The 20685-nt window shown below is 47.2% G+C and overlaps 1 protein-coding gene across 1 annotated transcript; it reads right to left on the reverse strand.

Moving 5' to 3' along the window:
- Positions 1-1046: 1046 nt before the first annotated feature.
- LOC120946241 lies at positions 1047-17978 on the reverse strand. Its single transcript, XM_040361071.1, has 4 exons — positions 17924-17978; positions 14701-15063; positions 2307-3648; positions 1047-1364 (listed from the first exon to the last, which is right to left on the reverse strand). Exons 1-4 carry the CDS (start codon positions 17976-17978, stop codon positions 1220-1222), a joined length of 1905 nt encoding a protein of 634 aa, XP_040217005.1. The 3' UTR covers positions 1047-1219.
- Positions 17979-20685: the final 2707 nt, after the last annotated feature.

The following is a 20685-nucleotide window of genomic DNA, read 5'->3' on the forward strand; positions in this document are numbered from 1 at the left end:
GATGCAGCCATGTCCCCCCACAGATGCAGCCATGTCCCCCATATATGCAGCCATGTCCCCCATATATGCAGCCATGTCCCCCACAGATGCAGCCATGTCCCCCCACACATGCAGCCATGTCCCCCCACAGATGCAGCCATGTCCCCCATATATGCAGCCATGTCCCCCATATATGCAGCCATGTCCCCCCCATACATGCAGCCATGTCCCCCCCACACATGCAGCCATGTCCCCCCCACACATGCAGCCATGTCCCCCACACATGCAGCCATGTCCCCCATATATGCAGCCATGTCCCCCACACATGCAGCCATGTCCCCCATATATGCAGCCATGTCCCCACACATGCAGCCATGTCCCCCACATATCCAGCCATGTCCCCACACATGCAGCCATGTTCCCACACATACTAGTATCGGTATCGGGACAACCCTAATAATAACAATAGTAATAATAATAACAGTAATAACAATAGTAATACTAATAACAGTAATATTATCAATAACAATAGCAACAACAGCAATAATAATAATAATAATTAAAGGGGTTGTAAAGGTACAATTTTTCCCCCTAAATAGCTTCCTTTACCTTAGTGCAGTCCTCCTTCACTTACCTCATCTTTCCATTTTGCTTTTAAATGTCCTTATTTCTTCTGAGAAATCCTCACTTCCTGTTCTTCTGTCTAACTCCACACAGTAATGCAAGGCTTTCTCCCTGGTGTGGAGTGTCGTGCTCACCCCCTCCCTTGGACTACAGGAGAGTCAGGACGCTCTTTACATTGCAGATAGAGAAAGGAGCTGTGTGTTAATGGGCGTCCTGACTCTCCTGTAGTCCAAGGGAGGGGACGAGCATGACACTCCACACCAGGAAGAAAGCCTCGCATTACTGTGTGGAGTTACAGACAGAAGAACAGGAAGTGAGGATTTCTCAGAAGAAATAAGGACATTTAAAAGCAAAATGGAAGGATGAGGTAAGTGAAGGAGGACTGCACTAAGGTAAAGGAAGATATTTAGGAAAAAAAAATTGTACCTTTACAACCCCTTTAATTAATTTGATCATGTATGGCCGGCTGAAGGCTGTAGGCTATTCTGAAGATTAGCCAGCCCTGATAGCTGCGGTATAGAAACCAGCTCCAGCAGTTAATTGGAGTTGCAGATTGAAGATAGAAAATTCACGAGGAATGGTGGTTAGGGGTGAGGTTATAGGGCCTGCCCATTACTCATTCCACCACCACAACCTTAAATTCATATACAGTGCCTCTATATTCTAATGGTCCCGTTTCTCCATCCTGCCGAGGTTCATCCTGCACCAATCTTTCTTCTTTGATTTTTGACCCCATCCGTGTTTCGAATTTGTTCTTTCGACTGTAAAGATAAGAAAAAGTGTAAGAACGATATAAGCAGTGTCTACAAACTAACAGAAATTAGCAGCAATAATGGCTGACGCCACCTAAAATCTGCCCTCTCCGGGGGCCGTAACCAGTGTGCCACTTTGGTTAAAATTCTACGTTACTTCGCTCTGCCACTAGAATATTGGAAGAGCGAGTCTCTGGGCCATATTCTCGTATAATTCCGGCGGGCGGCGCGTAAGCCATTTACACTCCGCCGCCCCAACCTACAGGAGCAAGTGCTGTATTCCCCAAACACTTGCTCCATAGTTTGGGGCGGCGGAGTGTATTTGGCCCGGCGTATCCCCGCGTATCTCCAAGGGGGGCGGCTTCTATTTAAATTAAGCGCGCCCCCGATTCTAACGAACTGCGCATGCGCCGGGCTTAAAATAGCCCAGTGCGCATGCTCCAGTTCTCGGCGTAAAACGTCAATGACGCCGACGTGTGCGTCATTGACGTAAAGTCGTATTCAAGAACGACTTAGTAAAACGACGTACCCGACGGGAAAACACGACGCGGACCCGACGCCATACTTAACATGGCCTACGTGGGACTGGCGTAAGGTTACCCCTCATATAGCAGGGGTAACCTTACGCCTACGCAAACGACGTTAGCGACGGTTACGCGACGCAAATTTGTTCGGGAATCGGCGTATCAGGCTCATTTGCATAAACAAATGAGACCTGAACGTAAACGCCACCTAGCGGCCGGCGGAGTAATTACATTTAAGATCCGACAGTGTAAGTGACTTACACATGTCGGATCTACAGCGTATCAATGCGAAAATGATTCTAAGAATCAGTCGCATAAATACACGGGTCAAAAAAGAGAGATACGATGGAGTATCCTGAGATACTCCATCGTAACTTTACTCAGAATATGGCCCACTATAATTATAGAAAAAATAAAATCAACTTACTATATGTGCACTGCTCTTCCCAAGCAGTATATGCCGATGATTAAGAATAATACGGCGGAGATGACTATAGCAACATTGGTGACATATTTTCTCGGAAACTGGACAATGTACCACCATAAGATGACATACTGTAATATGTTATTCTCCCTTGATCTGATTGGTTCTTTATCAACAGTTGCTGTTTGTTCTTTGGCCACAGGCGTTTTCTGGATGGTGGTAGTCATTGGATGGTGAGCCACTGGCATACGCCTTGCGTCTAATTTCTTGCCAGTGGTCTGTCCATGGTTTTTTGGTTCTTTGTCAACCTTTGCTGTTTGTTCTTTGGCCACAGGCGTTTTCTGGATGGTGGTAGTCATTGGACGGTCAGCCACTGGCTTACGCCTTGCGTCTAATTTCTTGCCAGTGGTCTGTCCATGGTTTTTTGGTTCTTTGTCAACCTTTGCTGTTTGTTCTTCGGCCACAGGCGTTTTCTGGATAGTGGTAGTCATTGGACGGTCAGCCACTGGCTTACGCCTTGCGTCTAATTTCTTGCCAGTGGTCTGTCCATGGTTTTTTGGTTCTTTGTCAACCGTTGCTGTTTGTTCTTTGGCCACAGGCGTTTTCTGGATGGTGGTAGTCATTGGACGGTCAGCCACTGGCTTACGCCTTGCGTCTAATTTCTTGCCAGTGGTCTGTCCATGGTTTTTTGGTTCTTTGTCAACCGTTGCTGTTTGTTCTTTGGCCACAGGCGTTTTCTGGATGGTGGTAGTCATTGGACGGTCAGCCACTGGCTTACGCTTTGCGTCTAATTTCTTGCCAGTGGTCTGTCCATGGTTTTTTGGTTCTTTGTCAACCTTTGCTGTTTGTTCTTTGGCCACAGGCGTTTTATGGATAGTGGTAGTCATTGGACGGTCAGCCACTGGATTACGCCTTGCGTCTAATTTCTTGCCAGTGGTCTGTCCATGGTTCCTTGGTTCTTTGTCAACCGTTGCTGTTTGTTCTTTGGCCACAGGCGTTTTCTGGATGGTGGTAGTCATTGGACGGTCAGCCACTGGCTTACGCCTTGCGTCTAATTTCTTGCCAGTGTTCTGTCCATGGTTTTTTGGTTCTTTGTCAACCTTTGCTGTTTGTTCTTCAGCCGCGATGGCTGTCTGGATGGTGGCAGTGACTGGACCGTGAACCATGGGCTTACGCTTTGCGTTTAATTTCTTGCCCGTGGTCTGTCCTTCTACCACAGGCCTTGCTTGTCCTTCCTCCATACCCGCTGTTTGTTCTTCTTCTGCAGTCGTTATTGGTTCTAGAAACTGAACCATGGCCGTACGCCTTGCACTGAATTTTTTGCCAGCGGTCATGAGTGGAGAATCTGCATAAAACAAATGAAAAGAGAGGTCATACGAATGTATTGTGAAGCAGCAGACCAAACATTTTCTTGCTCAGGTGTGCATTCAGTGTGGGAGGATCAAAAACTTGTATTGCTCTTTTAGGTAGATTCAGGTAGGGGCGCGCAAATATAGGTCGGCGTAGCCTAGCGTGTTTACACTACGCCGCCTTAAGTAAGAGAGGCAAGTACTGTATTCTCAAAGTACTTGCCTCCTTACTTAGGCTGGCTTCACACTGAAGCGTCAGCCGCGGTGACGGTATAGCCGCGCTATTTGTAGCGCGGCTATACCATCGTGTTTACCGCGATATTCGGGCGCTAGCGGTGAGTTTTTAACCCCCGCTAGCGGCCGAAAAAGGGTTAATACCGCCCGCGTTGCGGCGGTATTACCGCGGTATTACAGCGGTATTACCGCGCTTTCCCATTGATTTCAATGGGAAGGCGCGGTATAGGAGCGGTGAACACACCGCTCCTATACCGCGGTAAAGATGCGGCTAGCAGGACTTTTGGAGCGTTCCTGCTAACGCATCGCTTCAATGTGAAAGCCTTCGGGCTTTCACATTGAAGAGTACAGGGCATGATTTTTCATGCGGTATAGCAGCGCTATTTTTAGCGCTGTACTGCATGAAAAACGTCCCAATGTGAAAAGGGCCTTAGGGCGGCGTAGTGTAAATGCGGCGGGCGTAAGGGCGCCTAATTCAAATGGGTTGGGGGGGGGGGGGCCGTGTTTAATGGTAATGAGGCTTGACCTCACGTTTTTGACGTTTTTTTTTACACTGCGCATGCGCCGAGCGACTACATTTCCCAGTGTGCATTGCGGTTACGTACGCCACGGCCTATTGATTTTGCCGTGGACGTAAATGACGTAAATCCCGATTCGCGGACGACTTACGCAAACGACGTTAAAAATTCGAATCTCGCGGCGGGAACGGCGGCCATACTTTAACATTGTTATTCCACCTAATAGGTGGAATAACTTTAGGCCTCCTAAGCCCTTACGGAAACGGCGTAAATCGACTGCGGCGGCCGGGCGTACGTTCGTGAATCGGCGTACAAACTCATTTACATAATCTACGCCGACCGCAATGGGAGCGCCACCTAGCGGACATCCGAAAAATTGCAATCTAAGATAGGACGGCGCAAGCCATCCTATCTTAGATATGTTTAAGCGTATCTCTGTTTAAGCATACGCTTAAACATACGTCGGCGTAGATTCTGAGTTAGGCCGGCTTATCTACTGATAAGCCGGCCTAACTCTACCTGAATCTACTGTAATAGTCAGGGTCCCGGTCACCATAAAAACGCAGGAAAAACGGACACAGAGTCTGCATGTCAGTGGACAGCAGAACTTCACGGCATAACTTTAAAACGGAGAAAACTGTTTTGGCAGCTTTCTCCGGGTTTTGCTAAGTTTGAATGGGGCTGTGTGGTTTGGAGATCCTGCAGAGACTTGGGCGGGATGGGATCTCCGGCCCTGTGTCCAGGTCTTGGGAATAGCCAGCAGGTTGGGTGCTCAGGTGAAAACAGCCAATATAATCAGGTACTGGTGATAAAAAGAGTGGAGAGGAAGGTGGAGTGTGTGCAGCTGTCTGTTGCTGCAAGGCAGACCTGTGTGTGGGGAGCTGTCTGTCTACCCTGCAAGACTACATCCCTTGTGTGGGGGGGACTTTGTGCCGATGGACTGAGAGGCTAGTAGACCTGGGGTGGCTAGTGAGTCCAAGAGGGGCTGAAGGAAGTCCTGAAGTCGGGGAGACAACAGACTGGAGAATCCTGTTGAGGCCAGGAGTGGGCCAAGGTTTAACAGGTACAGCCAGGCTGAAGTAAGCCTAGGAGCCAGCAAGCTTGGCATTTTGTGTTTGTGAACTGTATTGGAGAAGAACCCCTGCGTGGGAATCCTATGAATGGACTTTTTATTTTGTTTCCCTTTAATAAAAATGGGCTGCCATGCCCTTAAATCTTACAACTGGCTGCTGTGGACTCGCTAACAATCGCATTTACCACTTAAGCTAAACCCCCAATGTTTACAGTGGTGGATTCAGCGGGCATCTAGAACGGTTGAATCCGGGTCCCTGCTCCTGTGGTGAGTCGCATCGGGAACTGCTGCTAGCTTTGTGGGGCAGCCAGGCAAACAGCATTGCACAAAAATTGACGGACTGTGTTGCATGCAGGTTGTGTACCTGTGAAAAGAAAATTGCATTTTTTCTTTCCTCTCTCTGCGTGAACTGTGTTACTGGTTGCTGTGTGCAACACCGCAAGGATGGGGCGGTCAAAACAGAAAAAAAAGGCGATTCTTGCTGAAGCCAGAGATAGAGCTCTGTGGCTGGAGGGGTTGTTACCGCCTGATAGAACCCCATACATGCTTGAACAAATTTTTTCAAGGGAAAAGAGGGCTGCTGTTGTCCCTAACAACACTGCTGCAATGAGTGCATATGTGACTGCTAGTGTGGAGCATCCACCAGCGTTTGAATCTGCAGTGGATTGGTGCAAGCGGCACCTGGCAGGAATGGACCAAGCTAAAGTGGAAGGCAAGCCAACCTTCGCTACAAAGAGAGAGCTGCCGGATGTCCATACCTGGGAGAGAGGTGTTGTTGCCCCTGGCAACCCTGCTGCAGTTAAACCAGCAGCTGTTGCAAAAAGTGTGAAAGCGACACAGCTTAAGACAGGATCCAGCGGAGGGAAGCCTGTGTTCTGTGCCAGAAGAGAGGCTGACCAAAGGCCAGGATGGAGAGTGGTTGCCCATAGCAACACAGATGAGGGGCCAGTGGTGTATAAGACTGTGAATGAGTGGTCCAAGTGGAACCAGACTAAAGAGTCGGATGTGGTGCAAAGGGCTGAGATAGTGGCCTCTGATTACATGCAACCCATGCTACCTACAGAGGAGGTTGGAGACTTCCTAGAAAGATTTGAAAAAGTCGCTGTAAGGAGGAAATGGCCTAGAGATCAGTGGCCAAAGTTGCTGCAAACTTTATTACGGGTAGAGTACCGATCGGTTTACCATTTGATGGACGGTGACCAGGATGACTACTGCCAGTTTAAAGAGGAAATCCTTCTTAGAGGAGAGTTCCATCGCATCATGGGCCGCCAGCAATGCCCCAGCAAAGGGAGGTCATCACCCATAGCAACGAGAGAGGCGTCCCTGCGACAGCAAAGCACCAATCAAGTAATGGCTCAGGAGAGCATGAGTGGGCATCGGTGTAGCCAACCATCTTTGGAGTGCTGGTCTGCTGTTACCTTTAGCAACAGGGATCCTGTGTTACATGCAGGGGGTGTTGGTGGGTCTGAAAAGGCTGCAGTGTTTTTCCATGACCACATGAAAGATGCAGCCTATGGAGACACCGCAGATAAGAGACAGCGCACTCAAGTGAAGACTATGATGCCAGCCACTGAAAATGGTAAGACTGTTTCAGTTTATTATTCTGATCCCAGTGAAGTGGGAGTATGTCCAGTGGGGAGATCCGCAGTACAAATGGACATAGACTTGCTGCAGTGTGCTACCCAGAGCAGTGGTATGGCATATGGTGAAGCCCAGCTGACGGCAAGGTTAAAGACTCAAATGGACATGGGGACTGTGCATGCGCCTGCTATAATCCAGCAGAGTGCTGGGAAAGTTGAGCTAGGGGTGACCAAAAGTGTCTTTGTGCCATGTTCCCTAGTGACAGGTGCTGCAGAGTTGCCCAGGGAAACCTCCAATGAGCTTGCAGTGATGAAGCAGAGCGTTTCCCAGGTCAGCTATGGAGCTGCGCAAAGAGCAAAATATTCCCCTTTAAATATAGAGGGTTCTGTGAGGAGAGGCTCACAGGCTGTGGTGGGTAATGGACAATCCACAAAAGTAGAAATTATGTCTAAACGTAATGAAAATGCTGATGGTTATACTGACAAAAGTGTTAATGTTGGAAATGTGTTTGCTACCAATGATGGAAGTAGGATATCTCCCATGACAACCAGAAGCGCAGGATTGTCCAGGAAAGTCTCATGGGGTCTCCCTGTGTTGGAACTGGAGGTTGTCCAGGAACGCTCTGGTACTACTCTGGGGGAACAAGGAGGGACTGCACCACACAATGAGAGTGTGTGGGGGCAGACCACCCGCCTGGTGTGTGACCAATTTGGTGAAAAATGTATTCATACTGTAAAAGCTAGTAGTGTAAAGCAGGATGTGCTGGTAGCGCCACCAGAACAATATGGTCAAAATGGGGTATTGCACCCTGTGGTTTGCGACGAAGCATCGTCCCAATGTGACATAAGTGAAACTGTGCTTGTACAATGTGATGCGTATAGCGATGACAAATGTACTGTATTGGGTAATGAGACCCAGGTTCCTTTGGTGCCTCTTGGAACAGGGGGTGCAGCGCTGCAGAATGCCTGTCAGGGAAGTACCACTAACTGGGACAGCTGGGCTAAACAATTGCTAGCCATGCTGGATAAGGCTAGGTTGGGTAACACAGATGTGGACATAACACCTGCTATGCCCAACGGAGGGACTACAGGCTGGCCTGTGACCAAGGGCATGTTGGCCCCTGCAGAGATTGATCCCCTCCAGTCTGAAGGACCGGTTAAGGGCGCATGCATGGCAGTTGTGTTATCCGCAGCTCAACCGCTGGAAAATAGTGAGTGCAAAAATGGCAATATAACTTATGACCTGCAGCGGCTCCCTGATGCTGTGACAGAAGGGCTAAATGTTATATGTACGTCTGACGGCGCTCCAGTTGAGCACCAGGCTGTGAAGAGCGATACCGTCAGTGAGGTGGAGGTCGCTATAAATGTCTCTACCTTTCCAGCTTCAGTGGATGAGCCCCTCCACGTCATTGATAATGGAAAAGTCCCTAGAAAGGTCTTGTATGTAGACGTGGGTCGCATTAAGTTGACTAATGTATTGTTGAAAATGCTTGAAGTCCAAAAAGGCAATTTGCTGTACACTTGGGTGTCTCCACCGTGGTCGGACAAGGTGGTGCTGCGTAGTACCACTAGGTGGAGCCAAGTAGTACAGGCTATGTTTGATGTTATTCACAAGAGAAACTTGTTGGTACCATATTTGTTAGCAGTGTGGCAGATGGTCTCAAGGTTCTCTGAGAGGGTGCTTCCGGTTACCGGTTTGGATGGAAGGCGCTCAGAACGCTTGAAAACATCAGAAGTCTCTCCGCCTGATGCGGTGACTATGGAAATTTCTGCTGATGCAGTCCAAAGTGCGGCTGAGCGGTGGTTAGTAGAGGGCACGGACACTGCCTCACCCGCTAGACTTCACATGAAGGAAGGGACAGAAATGGACGTGGCAATAGCAGAGATTTTTCCTGTCAGTCGCACCAAGGTACAAATTCAAGTACCCGGAGACGCTGTGAGAGAAAGTACTAATGTTGGTTTCTGCAACAATGTAATGTGTACATCAGAAAGAAGTAGTTGTGTGGATCAGTGTCATTTGTTTGATCAGTTACCCATGGAGTGTCAGACAACAGGTAAGATGGAGCTGTGCTATGGACCCGTGGGTTGTAGTCACTTACCTGTGAGTGGTCCCTCCTCTGGTCTAGTTCTGCCAAGCACTAAGATGGATGGCACTGATTGTGTTAGACTGGCTGACATTGAAATGTCTGATCTGCTAATGAGTGGTGCTTTTAAAAGTGATGTGGTTGCCGTGGGTAACCAAAGAGGGGTTCTTGAACCTGAAAGTCCTGTGGTGAAAGGTAAAACTTACTTCCGTAAGCTGAAAGGTAGGATCAGAGAAGGCAGAGTTTCCCCAGGAGAGGAGAGTATGCCCAGGAACCCCAGAAGAGGGAGAAAGCGTAGGATAGAAAAAAGTGGGATCCCATGGAGAGTCAGGGTAGGACTTACCTGGAAGCGCACCCGGAAAAAGGGTTGGGCCTACGCGGCTGACAGCCAGCACAGAGGTGTCCCAACCCTAATGACGTGTGCTGGTGTTCCGCCCCCTTCGGGTTCGAAACAAAGGGGGGGGATATGTAATAGTCAGGGTCCCGGTCACCATAAAAACGCAGGAAAAACGGACACAGAGTCTGCATGTCAGTGGACAGCAGAACTTCACGGCATAACTTTAAAACGGAGAAAACTGTTTTGGCAGCTTTCTCCGGGTTTTGCTAAGTTTGAATGGGGCTGTGTGGTTTGGAGATCCTGCAGAGACTTGGGCGGGATGGGATCTCCGGCCCTGTGTCCAGGTCTTGGGAATAGCCAGCAGGTTGGGTGCTCAGGTGAAAACAGCCAATATAATCAGGTACTGGTGAGAACAGAGTGGAGAGGAAGGTGGAGTGTGTGCAGCTGTCTGTTGCTGCAAGGCAGACCTGTGTGTGGGGAGCTGTCTGTCTACCCTGCAAGACTACATCCCTGGTGTGGGGGGGACTTCGTGCCGATGGACTGAGAGGCTAGTAGACCTGGGGTGGCTAGTGAGTCCAAGAGGGGCTGAAGGAAGTCCTGAAGTCGGGGAGACAACAGACTGGAGAATCCTGTTGAGGCCAGGAGTGGGCCAAGGTTTAACAGGTACAGCCAGGCTGAAGTAAGCCTAGGAGCCAGCAAGCTTGGCATTTTGTGTTTGTGAACTGTATTGGAGAAGAACCCCTGCGTGGGAATCCTATGAATGGACTTTTTATTTTGTTTCCCTTTAATAAAAATGGGCTGCCATGCCCTTAAATCTTACAACTGGCTGCTGTGGACTCGCTAACAATCGCATTTACCACTTAAGCTAAACCCCCAATGTTTACACTACCTATTTGTGTCTTTTTTAGGCCTCATGTACACGGACACACAAAAAAAAGCCACTTTCCGTGGAATTTCGATTTTTTTTTTTTACACCTCTGAATGCATCTGCATGTTAGTCAATGTGCCCATGCAGGCATTGTAACACATTTTTATGTGCAATGTTCAGGGGTGGAAAGAAAAACATGTCAGTCATGCATTCGGGTTATTGAGTTTAGATCGGGGTGGATAAATTAATATGAAATGCGGAAGCCAGAATGGCCAATCCAAGATCCAGCAGGATTTCTTTTTAGGAGCCAACTTCATTGACAACAGCTATAGAAAACGTCAGAAGATCTGGCTACTTGGTCCCTGGGATTTGTCCAGGCCTGGTTTGCATATCATTTAACCACTTAAGGACCGCTTCCTGCACATATACATCGGCAGAATGGCACGGCTGGGCCACAAGCACGTACAGGTATGTCCTCTTTAAGTGCCCAGCCGCGGGCGCGCTCCCGCGACCCGGTCCGAAGCTCCGTGACCGTGGGACCCGCGGACGCGATCACCGCTGGAGTCCCGCGATCGGTCCCCGGAGCTAAAGAACGGGGAGAGCTGTGTGTAAACACAGCTTCCCCGTTCTTCACTGTGGCGCCGTCATCGATCGTGTGTTCTCTTATATAGGGAATCACAATCAATGACGTCACACCTACAGCCACACCCCCCTACAGTTAGAAACACAGATGAGGTCATACATAACCCCTTCAGCGCCCCCTTGTGGTTAACTCCCAAACTGCAATTGTCATTTTCACAGTAAGCAATGCATTTTAAATGTATTTTTTGCTGTGAAAAAGACAATGGTACCAAAAATGTGTCAAAATTGTCCGAAGTGTCCGCCATAATGTCGCAGTCTCGAAAAAAAAAATCGCTGATCATCGCCCTTAGTAGTAAAAACAATAAATTAATAAAAATGCAAGAAAACTATCCCCTATTTTGTAAACGCTATAAATTTTGCGCAAACCAACCGATAAACGCTTATTGCGATATTTTTTTACCAAAAATAGGTAGAAGAATACGTATCGGCCTAAACTGAGGAATGTTTTTTTTTTATATATTTTTGGGGGATATTTATTATAGCAAAAAGTAAAAAATATTGAATTTATTTTTAAATTGTCGCTCTATTTTTGTTTATAGCGCAAAAAAGAAATACCGCATAGGTGATCAAATACCACCAAAAGAAAGCTCTATTTGTGGAGAAAAAAAGGACGCCAATTTTGTTAAAGCGACGCAGTGCCGAATCGCACAAACTGGCCGGGTCCTTTAGCTGCCTAAAGGTCCGGGTCTTAAAGCGGGGGTTCACCCTATTAACCACTTAAGCCCCGGACCAATATGCAGCCTAAAGACCCAAGGTGTTTTTACAGTTCGGGACTGCGTCGCTTTAACAGACAATTGCGCGGTCGTGCGACGTGGCTCCCAAACAAAATTGGCGTCCTTTTTTCCCCACAAATAGAGCTTTCTTTTGGTGGTATTTGATCACATCTGCGGTTTTTAGTTTTTGCGCTATAAACAAAAATAGAGCGACAATTTTGAAAAAAAAGCAATATTTTTTACTTTTTGCTGTAATAAATATCCCCCAAAAACATATATAAAAACATTTTTTTTCCTCAGTTTAGGCCGATACGTATTCTTCTACCTATTTTTAGTAAAAAAAATCGCAATAAGCGTTTATCGGTTGGTTTGCGCAAAATTTATAGTGTTTACAAAATAGGGGATAGTTTTATTGCATTTTAATTTTTTATTTTTTTTTTACTACTAATGGCGGCGATCAGCAATTTTTTTCGTGACTGCGACATTATGGCGGACACTTCGGACAATTTTGACACATTTTTGGGACCATTGTCATTTTCACAGCAAAAAATGCATTTAAATTGCATTCTTTATTGTGAAAATGACAGTTGCAGTTTGGGAGTTAACCACAGGTGGCGCTGTAGGAGTTAGGGTGCACCTAGTATGTGTTTACAACTGTTTGGGGGTGTGGCTGTAGGAATGACGTCATCGATCGTGTCTTCCCTATAAAGGGAATGACGCGATCGATGCGCCGCCACAGTGAAGGACGGGGAAGCCGTGTTTACACACGGCTCTCCTCGTTCTTCAGCTCCGGGGAGCGATCGCGACGGAGCGGCTATAAACAAATAGCCGCGCCGTGGTCCCGGATCGCTCCCCGAGCGGACCCGACCGCCGCATGTAGCGGGGGGGGTCCCGATCGGACCCCCCACCCGCTAATAGGCGAGGACGTACCCATACGCCCATGTGCCTGTACGTGCCATATTGTGGACGTATATGTACATGGGCTGGTCCTTAAGTGGTTAAAAAAAAAAAAAAAATTTTTTTTTTTTTTTATTCTAGCATAAAATTCGGCATCGTAGCGCGAGCTACAGTATGCCGGTCTTACATTTTTTATCCCCGTACTCACTGTGCTATGGATCATTGAAGATTCCGGGGAATGGGCGATCCTATGGTGAGAGAAGGTGATTGACGGCCGGCCCTGGCACGTCACGCTTCTCCGGAAATAGCCGAAATAGGCTTGGCTCTTCACGGCGCCTGCGCATAGCCTGTGCGCAGGCGCCGTGAAGAGCCGAGGCCTACTCCGGCTGTCTTCGGGGAGAGTGACGTGCCAGGGCCGGCCGTCAATCATCCTCCCTCTCCATAGGCACGCCCATTCCCCGCGGGAGTCGGAATCTTCAATGTGCAATAGCACAGTGAGTACGGGGATAAAAAATGTAAAACCGGCATACTGTAACTCGCGCTACGATGCCGAATGTAATGCTAGACTGATGTTAAGGAGGGTGAACCACCGCTTTAAGTGGTTAAATCAAACATAAGGGCTCTAAAAATTTCATAGCCATTTGTTCAGCTATATTCATGTATATTCCTTCTGTGCAGAAAAAACTACCGTTCTTAAAGCGGGAGTTCACCCATTTAAAAAAAAAAAAAAAATCTCCCCTTAGCTTCCTGCTCGTTCGGTCTAGGGGAATCGGCTATTTATATTAAAATATGTGCAGTACTTACCCGTTTTCGAGCTGCATCTTCTTCCGTCGCTTCCGGGTATGGGTCTTCGGGAGCCGGCGTTCCTTCTTGAGTGACAGCCTTCCGAGAGGCTTCCGACGGTCGCATCCATCGCGTCACTCGTAGCCGAAAGAAGCCGAACGTCGGCGCGGCTCTATACTGCGCCTGCGCACCGACGTTCGGCTTCTTTCGGAAAATCGTGACGCGATGGATGCGACCGTCGGAAGCCTCTCGGAAACCTGTCAATCAAGAAGGAACGCCCATTCCCGAAGCCCATACCCGGAAGCGACGGAGAGGATGCGTCTCGTAAACGGGTAAGTACTGCACATATTTTAAAATAAATAGCCGATTCCCCTAGTAATAACGAGCAGGAATCTAAGGGGGAAAAGTGCCCTCTAAGGGTGAACCCCCGCTTTAAGGTTATTTCCTCTACTGAACGAATGTTCTTTTATTATGGGTAGTATTAAAATACTTCATTATGGCCACTAGATGTGTTGCGCCTACTACGCAGACTTATTCCATTTATCCCCAAAGAAGACGTAGCAGTCGTGGTGGGAACAATCGTGAATTCCAGACTGGACTATGCAAATGCCCTTTACCTCGGACTCCCAAAGTACCAAATCTCTCGTCTGCAAGTCGTACAGAATACGGCCGCCAGACTTGTGACTGGGAAAAAAAAATGGGAATCAATCTCACCTTCGTTGAGAACCCTTCACTGGCTGCCAGTAAAAGACAGAATTGCATTTAAAGCACTCTGCCTGACACATAAGTGCATCCATGGGAAGGCTCCGCAATATCTTTGCGACAAGATAGAACCTCACAATTCGAATCGCGTTCTGCGATCCACCGACCAAAATCTGGTCAGGGTACCAAAAACTAAATACAAATCCAAAGGAGAAAGAAGGTTTGCTTTTCAGGGTCCTAGACTATGGAACGCTTTACCAACCAGCATTCGGTTGGAGGAAAACCACCTGACTTTCAGAAGACGAATCAAAACTCTGCTCTTTTTATGACATGAGACACGAACAACTAGCGCCCAGAAGCGATTCAGTTCGCATGCGCCGCGCTTTATAAGTTTTTCATTCATTCATTCATTCATTCAGATGTAACTGAGAAGCATGACAGTTATACGTCTTTGTAACAAGAGATACAATTAATTAATTTAACAATTCTAGAGAACGCTAGATGGAATTAGCAAATGAATGTAACCAGTAAGTTACCTGCCCATAATGTTATTCTAGTCCTGGGCTATAGAAGATAACAATATAGATAACCAATGGACCTCCTGGATCCAACACTTACCTGTCACGTGAACTTTGGTTTTTCGAATCGGTCCTCTCTGTGCACTATTCACAATGACCTTGATCTCATATGTCCCACTGTCCTCCATGAGGATGGGATTGATGACCAGAGAGCAGTCCTCTTGGATGGGATGGGTGGGATATAGGTGCACTCCTAGTTCGGGGGGCACCTCAGGATGCAGCTTGACGTCACTCCGCCGCATGATGGTCCTGTATCTGTCGGATCCATCTGGTGTGAATCCCCATTCAAAATCGATCTTCTCATTGCCAGTCACTCCGTCGGTGGTGAGGTCACATGGAATGACCAATTTGGAGCCGGCTCTAACCTCCACATTTTCATATGGAAGGTTAGCATGAGGAAGTGCTGCAGAAAGAAGGAAAAATGCATTTAATAAAGAAACATTTTAAAAACTGGATATTATTACATCACAATACAATGAAAAAAAAAGTGTTGTGGCGATCTCAGGGGGACATGAAATTCTTCTTGGGTTTAGATATCCTTTAACAATTTTTGTGTTTTTTGCACACACTTAAAAATTATTTTAGACCTGAAGATTACTTAAAACCCCCAACTATATATTTTCACAAAGCAGACTCCCTATAGTATAAAATGGTGGTAATTCTAATAGACCCTCGATGTCTCATCTGCCCTCCATTGAAGATAATGGAGCGCGGATTGCACTGAAAGTAACACCCAAAACCTCCACCCAGCGACTATCCCCATACAGGTCCTGGGATCTCTAGTTGGACAGCGGAGCCCAGGAAGCATTGGGGGGGGGGGGCACTCACAGGGGCGGACTGACCATTGAGTCACTCGGGCACTGCCCGAGGGCCCCATGCCACTAGGGGGCCCCATCAGGGATGCCAGGCTCAGTAAAACCAGGGACAGTGGGCCAGATTCATCAATAGATACGCCGGCGGGTTTCTCCTAATCCGCCGTCGTATCTGTGAGACCCGACGGTCGGATCTGTGAGGCCCCACGGTCGGAGCTATGCGACTGATTCATAAGAATCAGATTCCGCATAGATCTCCCTTAGATCCGACTGGTGTAAGTGACTTACACCAGTCGAATCTTAGGCTGTAATCTCCCGCCGCCCGCTAGGTGTCGTCGCTTTTTTTTACACGTCGCATATGCAAATGAGGAGAACCGCCGATTCACGTCCGTACGCCCGCACGACGCTCTTTTTCAACGTCGCTTGCGTTCGGCTTTTTCCGGCGGATAGCTACCCCTGCTAATATGAGGGGTAGCTAATGTTAAGTATGGCCGACGTTCCCGCGCCGAGTTTTACATTTTTTACGTCGTTTGCGTAAGTCGATCGGGAATCCCGATGGCCGCAATTGACGTACCCGCCGCTAACAATGACGTCCTAGCGACGTCATTTGGAGCATGCGCACTGGGCTTTTTCGCCGGCGGCGCATGCGCAGTTAAATCGGCGCGGGAACTCGCCTGATTTAAATTGTACACTCCCCCTAGCCGCGGAATTTGCATTCCGCCGGGGGGAGTTACGATCCAACGGTGCTTTTTGCGAGGTGAGTGCTTTGTGAATCATGCACTAGCCTCGCTAAATTGCACCGGCGGATCGTAAACCAGGTAGATCTAGCGGATCTAAAGATCCGCTGAGCTACATGAATCCGGCCCTGTATGTAAAAATCGATGTTTTTTTTACATCTGTCCCTGATATGTCCGAAATCGACATGCTTTTGAGGTGAAAATCCCACGATTTTAGCTGCCCCGCCTCTGCACTGCCTCCTGGCGTGGTGGCCATCTGTAAGCCCAGGGGCCCCATAATCTTCTATTGCCCGGGGGCCCCATGAGATTTCAGTCTGCCCCTGGGCACTCATATATGGGTGGCAGTAAAAGGGTTAATAAGGCGCCAATGGATAGTAACGTTTATGTCGTTTGTCACTGTTGCACAGGTGTGCGCAAGAACTCAGCGCAACACAAAAAAAAAATGTGGGTTATGTATTGTCTTTTTTTGCATTATAACTAAAAAAAAAGTGTATTCCCCCCCCCCCCCCCCCCCAAAAAAAAATGCTGTGCAAATACTGTGTGACATAAAAATGTACAACACCCACCAATTTATTTTCCAGGGTTTCTGCTTAAAAAATATATATAATGTTCTAACTAATTTACTAACAAAAAAAAAACTGTAAACAAAATTCCTGATAACATTGAAGGAATAGGATCTCCCCCCCCCCCCCCCCCCCCTGGGCTCCCCACTACTACCAACCATTGCCAGCCGTTATTTACACTTATTTTTCTACCCAAAAAAAGGTGAAGAAAAAAAAAAAGTGTTTTGGTGTCACTATGGGCCAGATTCACAAAAGAGATACGACGGCGTTTTTCCTGATACGCCATCGTATCTCTGTTTCTATCTATGCCACTGATCCATAGAATCAGTTACGCATAGATAGCCAGAAGATCCGACAGGTGTAATTGTTTTACACTGTCGGATCTTAGGATGCAGTACCGCGGCCGCCGCTGGGGGGAGTTTGCGTCGTAAACCAGCGTCGGGTATGCAAATTAGGAGTTACGGCGGATCCACGACGGATTTTCTAGTCTAGTTTCCCGTCGCAAAGTTAGTATTTTTTTTTGGTGCCTTAACTTTAGTCAGCAAGCGTATTGCTGTCTAAAGTATGGCCGTCGTTCCCGCGTCGAAATTCAAAATTTAACGTCGTTTGCGTAAGCCGTCGGAAGTACGCTACGCGCGTCGCCGTTCGAAAAAATGACGTCACTTCGCGCAAAGCACGGCGGGAGTTAGGAAACGGAGCATGCGCAGTAGGTCCGGCGCGGGCGCGCGCCTAATTTAAATGTTAGCCGCCCATTCGATTTGGCCCGCCTTGCCCCGGACGCATTTACGATACACCGCCGCAAGTTTCCAGGTAAGTGCTTTGTGGATCGAGCACTAAACCTGAAAACTTACGGCGGTGTAACTTAAATGGCTTAAGTTTCCAAAGGCGCAATTGTACGTGAATCTGGCCCTTTGTGCTGTAAGGTGAGATCACAGAATGAACCCTCCAGGACATGGATGGCTGTTTTCAAACCAACTGCCGTTATGACAGTTAACTGCAGCTGTGTCCAGTGAGATTTGAAAAAAAAAGTGTTGTGTTTCTAAAAATAGAATCCCCCCTCCCCCCAGACAACAAAACAGATCCAAGCCAACATACAATTCAGACATTTCCCCAAATAAGAGCTGAGATTAGAAATGGAGAGATAAACTTACCAACTGCCACTTGCAGAAAGCACAGAGAGATGAGCACTCCTATGAAAAGGCTCATTTTACACTTAATCACAAAAAAATTAAAAATAATAAATACAGATAAATGAAATCGCTTTTATATCGCTTTGTCTGCACACAAAAATGCCAAATGTGACAAAGATAATAATCTAGAGATATGTAATCGCAGAGCAGATCACACAAGTACTGTACTGCTCGAGTCCAAAGCTGTACTGACACTCCTCTCCCAGACGGGGGCTCTTTTATAACATCTCCACTGTGACATCACCAGAATCCCTGATCACTGATTGGCTGACAAGAGTTCTATTGGCAGTGCTGCATTTTCAGTGCATTGAGAAGGATTCAGATCCCAACAATAGGGATAAATCTATGAGTTTAACCTTAAAAAACTCAGAAGGTTCAATTCTTAAAGATTTAGCAGAAGGATGAGGATCTTTTATTGATCCATGTGACTGTAATTTATAAATAGAAATCCACTCAAAGCTTCCACATCAGGACACAAGGCTCCCTGTTTCCAGAAGACTGGCAGTTATATCCCAAAAGGAGAAAAAAAAAACTTGTCTTAATTGTTTAAAAATTGTGTGGCTTTGAAACTGTATTAAATGGAAAATTTAATATATTGCAGCTTACCAATCATTAAAGTGGAAGTAAACCCATTGATTTAACAGTTTCAAAAAACAGTTACATTTCCGGCATGCTGGGAATGTAACTGTCGCATTGGTTGGGCTCCCAACCAAACTGTCAAACCATCCAAGGGCTGGTGTCGTAACTGATCACATGTGCAGCATCATGGCAGTTGAAGATTAAACAGATTACTGGTAGTTGGCTGAAAACAATAACAGCATTTACTTCTGCTTAAAGCGGGGGTTCACCCCTAGAGGGCACTTTTTCCCCTTAGCTTCCTGCTCGTTTTCTCTAGGGGAATCGGCTATTTGTATTAAAATATGTGCAGTACTTACCCGTTTTCGAGCTGCATCTTCTTCCGTCGCTTCCGGGTATGGGCTTCGGGAATGGGCGTTCCTTCTTGAGTGACAGTCTTCCGAGAGGCTTCCGACGGTCGCATCCATTGCGTCACGATTTTCCGAAAGAAGCCGAACGTCGGTGCGCAGGCGCAGTATAGAGCCGCACCGACGTTCGGCTTCTTTCGGCTACGAGTGACGCGATGGATGCGACCGTCGGAAGCCTCTCGGAAGACTGTCAATCAAGAAGGAACGCCCGCTCCCGAAGACCCATACCCGGGAGCGACGGAAGAAGATGCAGCTCGAAAACAGGTAAGTACGGCTCATATTTTAATACAAATAGCCGATTCCCCTAGACCGAACGAGCAGGAATCTAGGGGAAGAAAAAAATTTTTTTTAGAAATGGGTGAACTCCCGCTTTAACCCCTTTCCGACCGCCGCATGTATATGTACGTCCACAGTATGGCACGTACAGGCAAATGGGCGCACAGGTACGTCCTTGCCTTCTAGCGGGTGGGGGGTCCGATCGGGACCCCCCCCCCGCTACACGCGGCGGTCGGATTCCCGCGGGGAGTGATCCGGGACGACGGCGCGGCTATTCGTTTATAGCCGCTCCGTCGCGATCGCTCCCTGGAGCTGAAGAACGAGGAGAGCCGTATGTAAACACGGCTTCCCCGTGCTTCACTATGGCGCTGCATCGATCGAGTGATCCCTTTTATAAGGGAGACTCGATCGATGACGTCAGTCCTACAGCCACACCCCCTACAGTTGTAAACACACACTAGGTGAACCCTAACTCCTACTGCGCCCCCTGTGGTTAACTCCCAAACGGCAACTATCATTTTCACAATAAACAATGCAATTTAAATGCATTTTTTGCTGTGAAAATTACAATGGTCCCAAAAATGTGTCAAAATTGTCCGAAGTGTCCGCCATAATGTCGCAGTCACGAAAAAAATCGCTGATCGCCGCCATTAGTAGTAAAAAAAAAATAATTAATAAAAATGCAATAATACTATCCCCTATTTTGTAAACGCTATAAATTTTGCGCAAACCAATCGATAAACGCCTATTGCGATTTTTTTTACCAAAAATAGGTAGAAGAATACGTATCGGCCTAAACTGAGGAAAAAAAAAAATTATATATGTTTTTGGGGGATATTTATTATAGCAAAAAGTAAAAAATATTGCATTTTTTTCAAAATTGTCGCTCTATTTTTGTTTATAGCGCAAAAAATAAAAACCGCAGAGGTGATCAAATACCACCAAAAGAAAGCTCTATTTGTGGGGAAAAAAGGACGCCAATTTTGTTTGGGAGCCACGTCGCACGACCGCGCAATTGTCTGTTAAAGCGACGCAGTGCCGAATCGCAAAACCTGGCCTGGGCATTTAGCTGCCTAAAGGTCCGGGGCTTAAGTGGTTAAGGCTTCATTTCCATGGACGTTTTTACAGCCACTTTGTTTAGCCTTTTTTACAGCTTAAAAACGCATGTCCATGTTTTTATTTATTTATTATTTTTTTTGAGCTGGAGCTCAAAAAGGATGCGGTAGCGTTTTTTCAAGTTTTTTGAGCGTTTTTTAACGTTTTTGCGCGTTTTTGAGCGTTTTTTAACGTCTGTCGTTTTTATAGCTCTAAAGCTGGAGCTTCAGAACGCACTGGTCCTGGGTTTTTTTTGCAGCTTAAAAACGGCTCAGCCATCTACAGCTCAAAAACGTCATGGTGGGCATGAGGCCATAGACTAACATGGAGAGCCGTTTTTAAGCTGCAAAAAACGCTCAGAAAAGTGGC

Source organism: Rana temporaria, chromosome 7 (genome assembly GCF_905171775.1).
Source record: "Rana temporaria chromosome 7, aRanTem1.1, whole genome shotgun sequence".
Classification (NCBI taxonomy): Eukaryota; Metazoa; Chordata; class Amphibia; order Anura; family Ranidae; genus Rana; species Rana temporaria.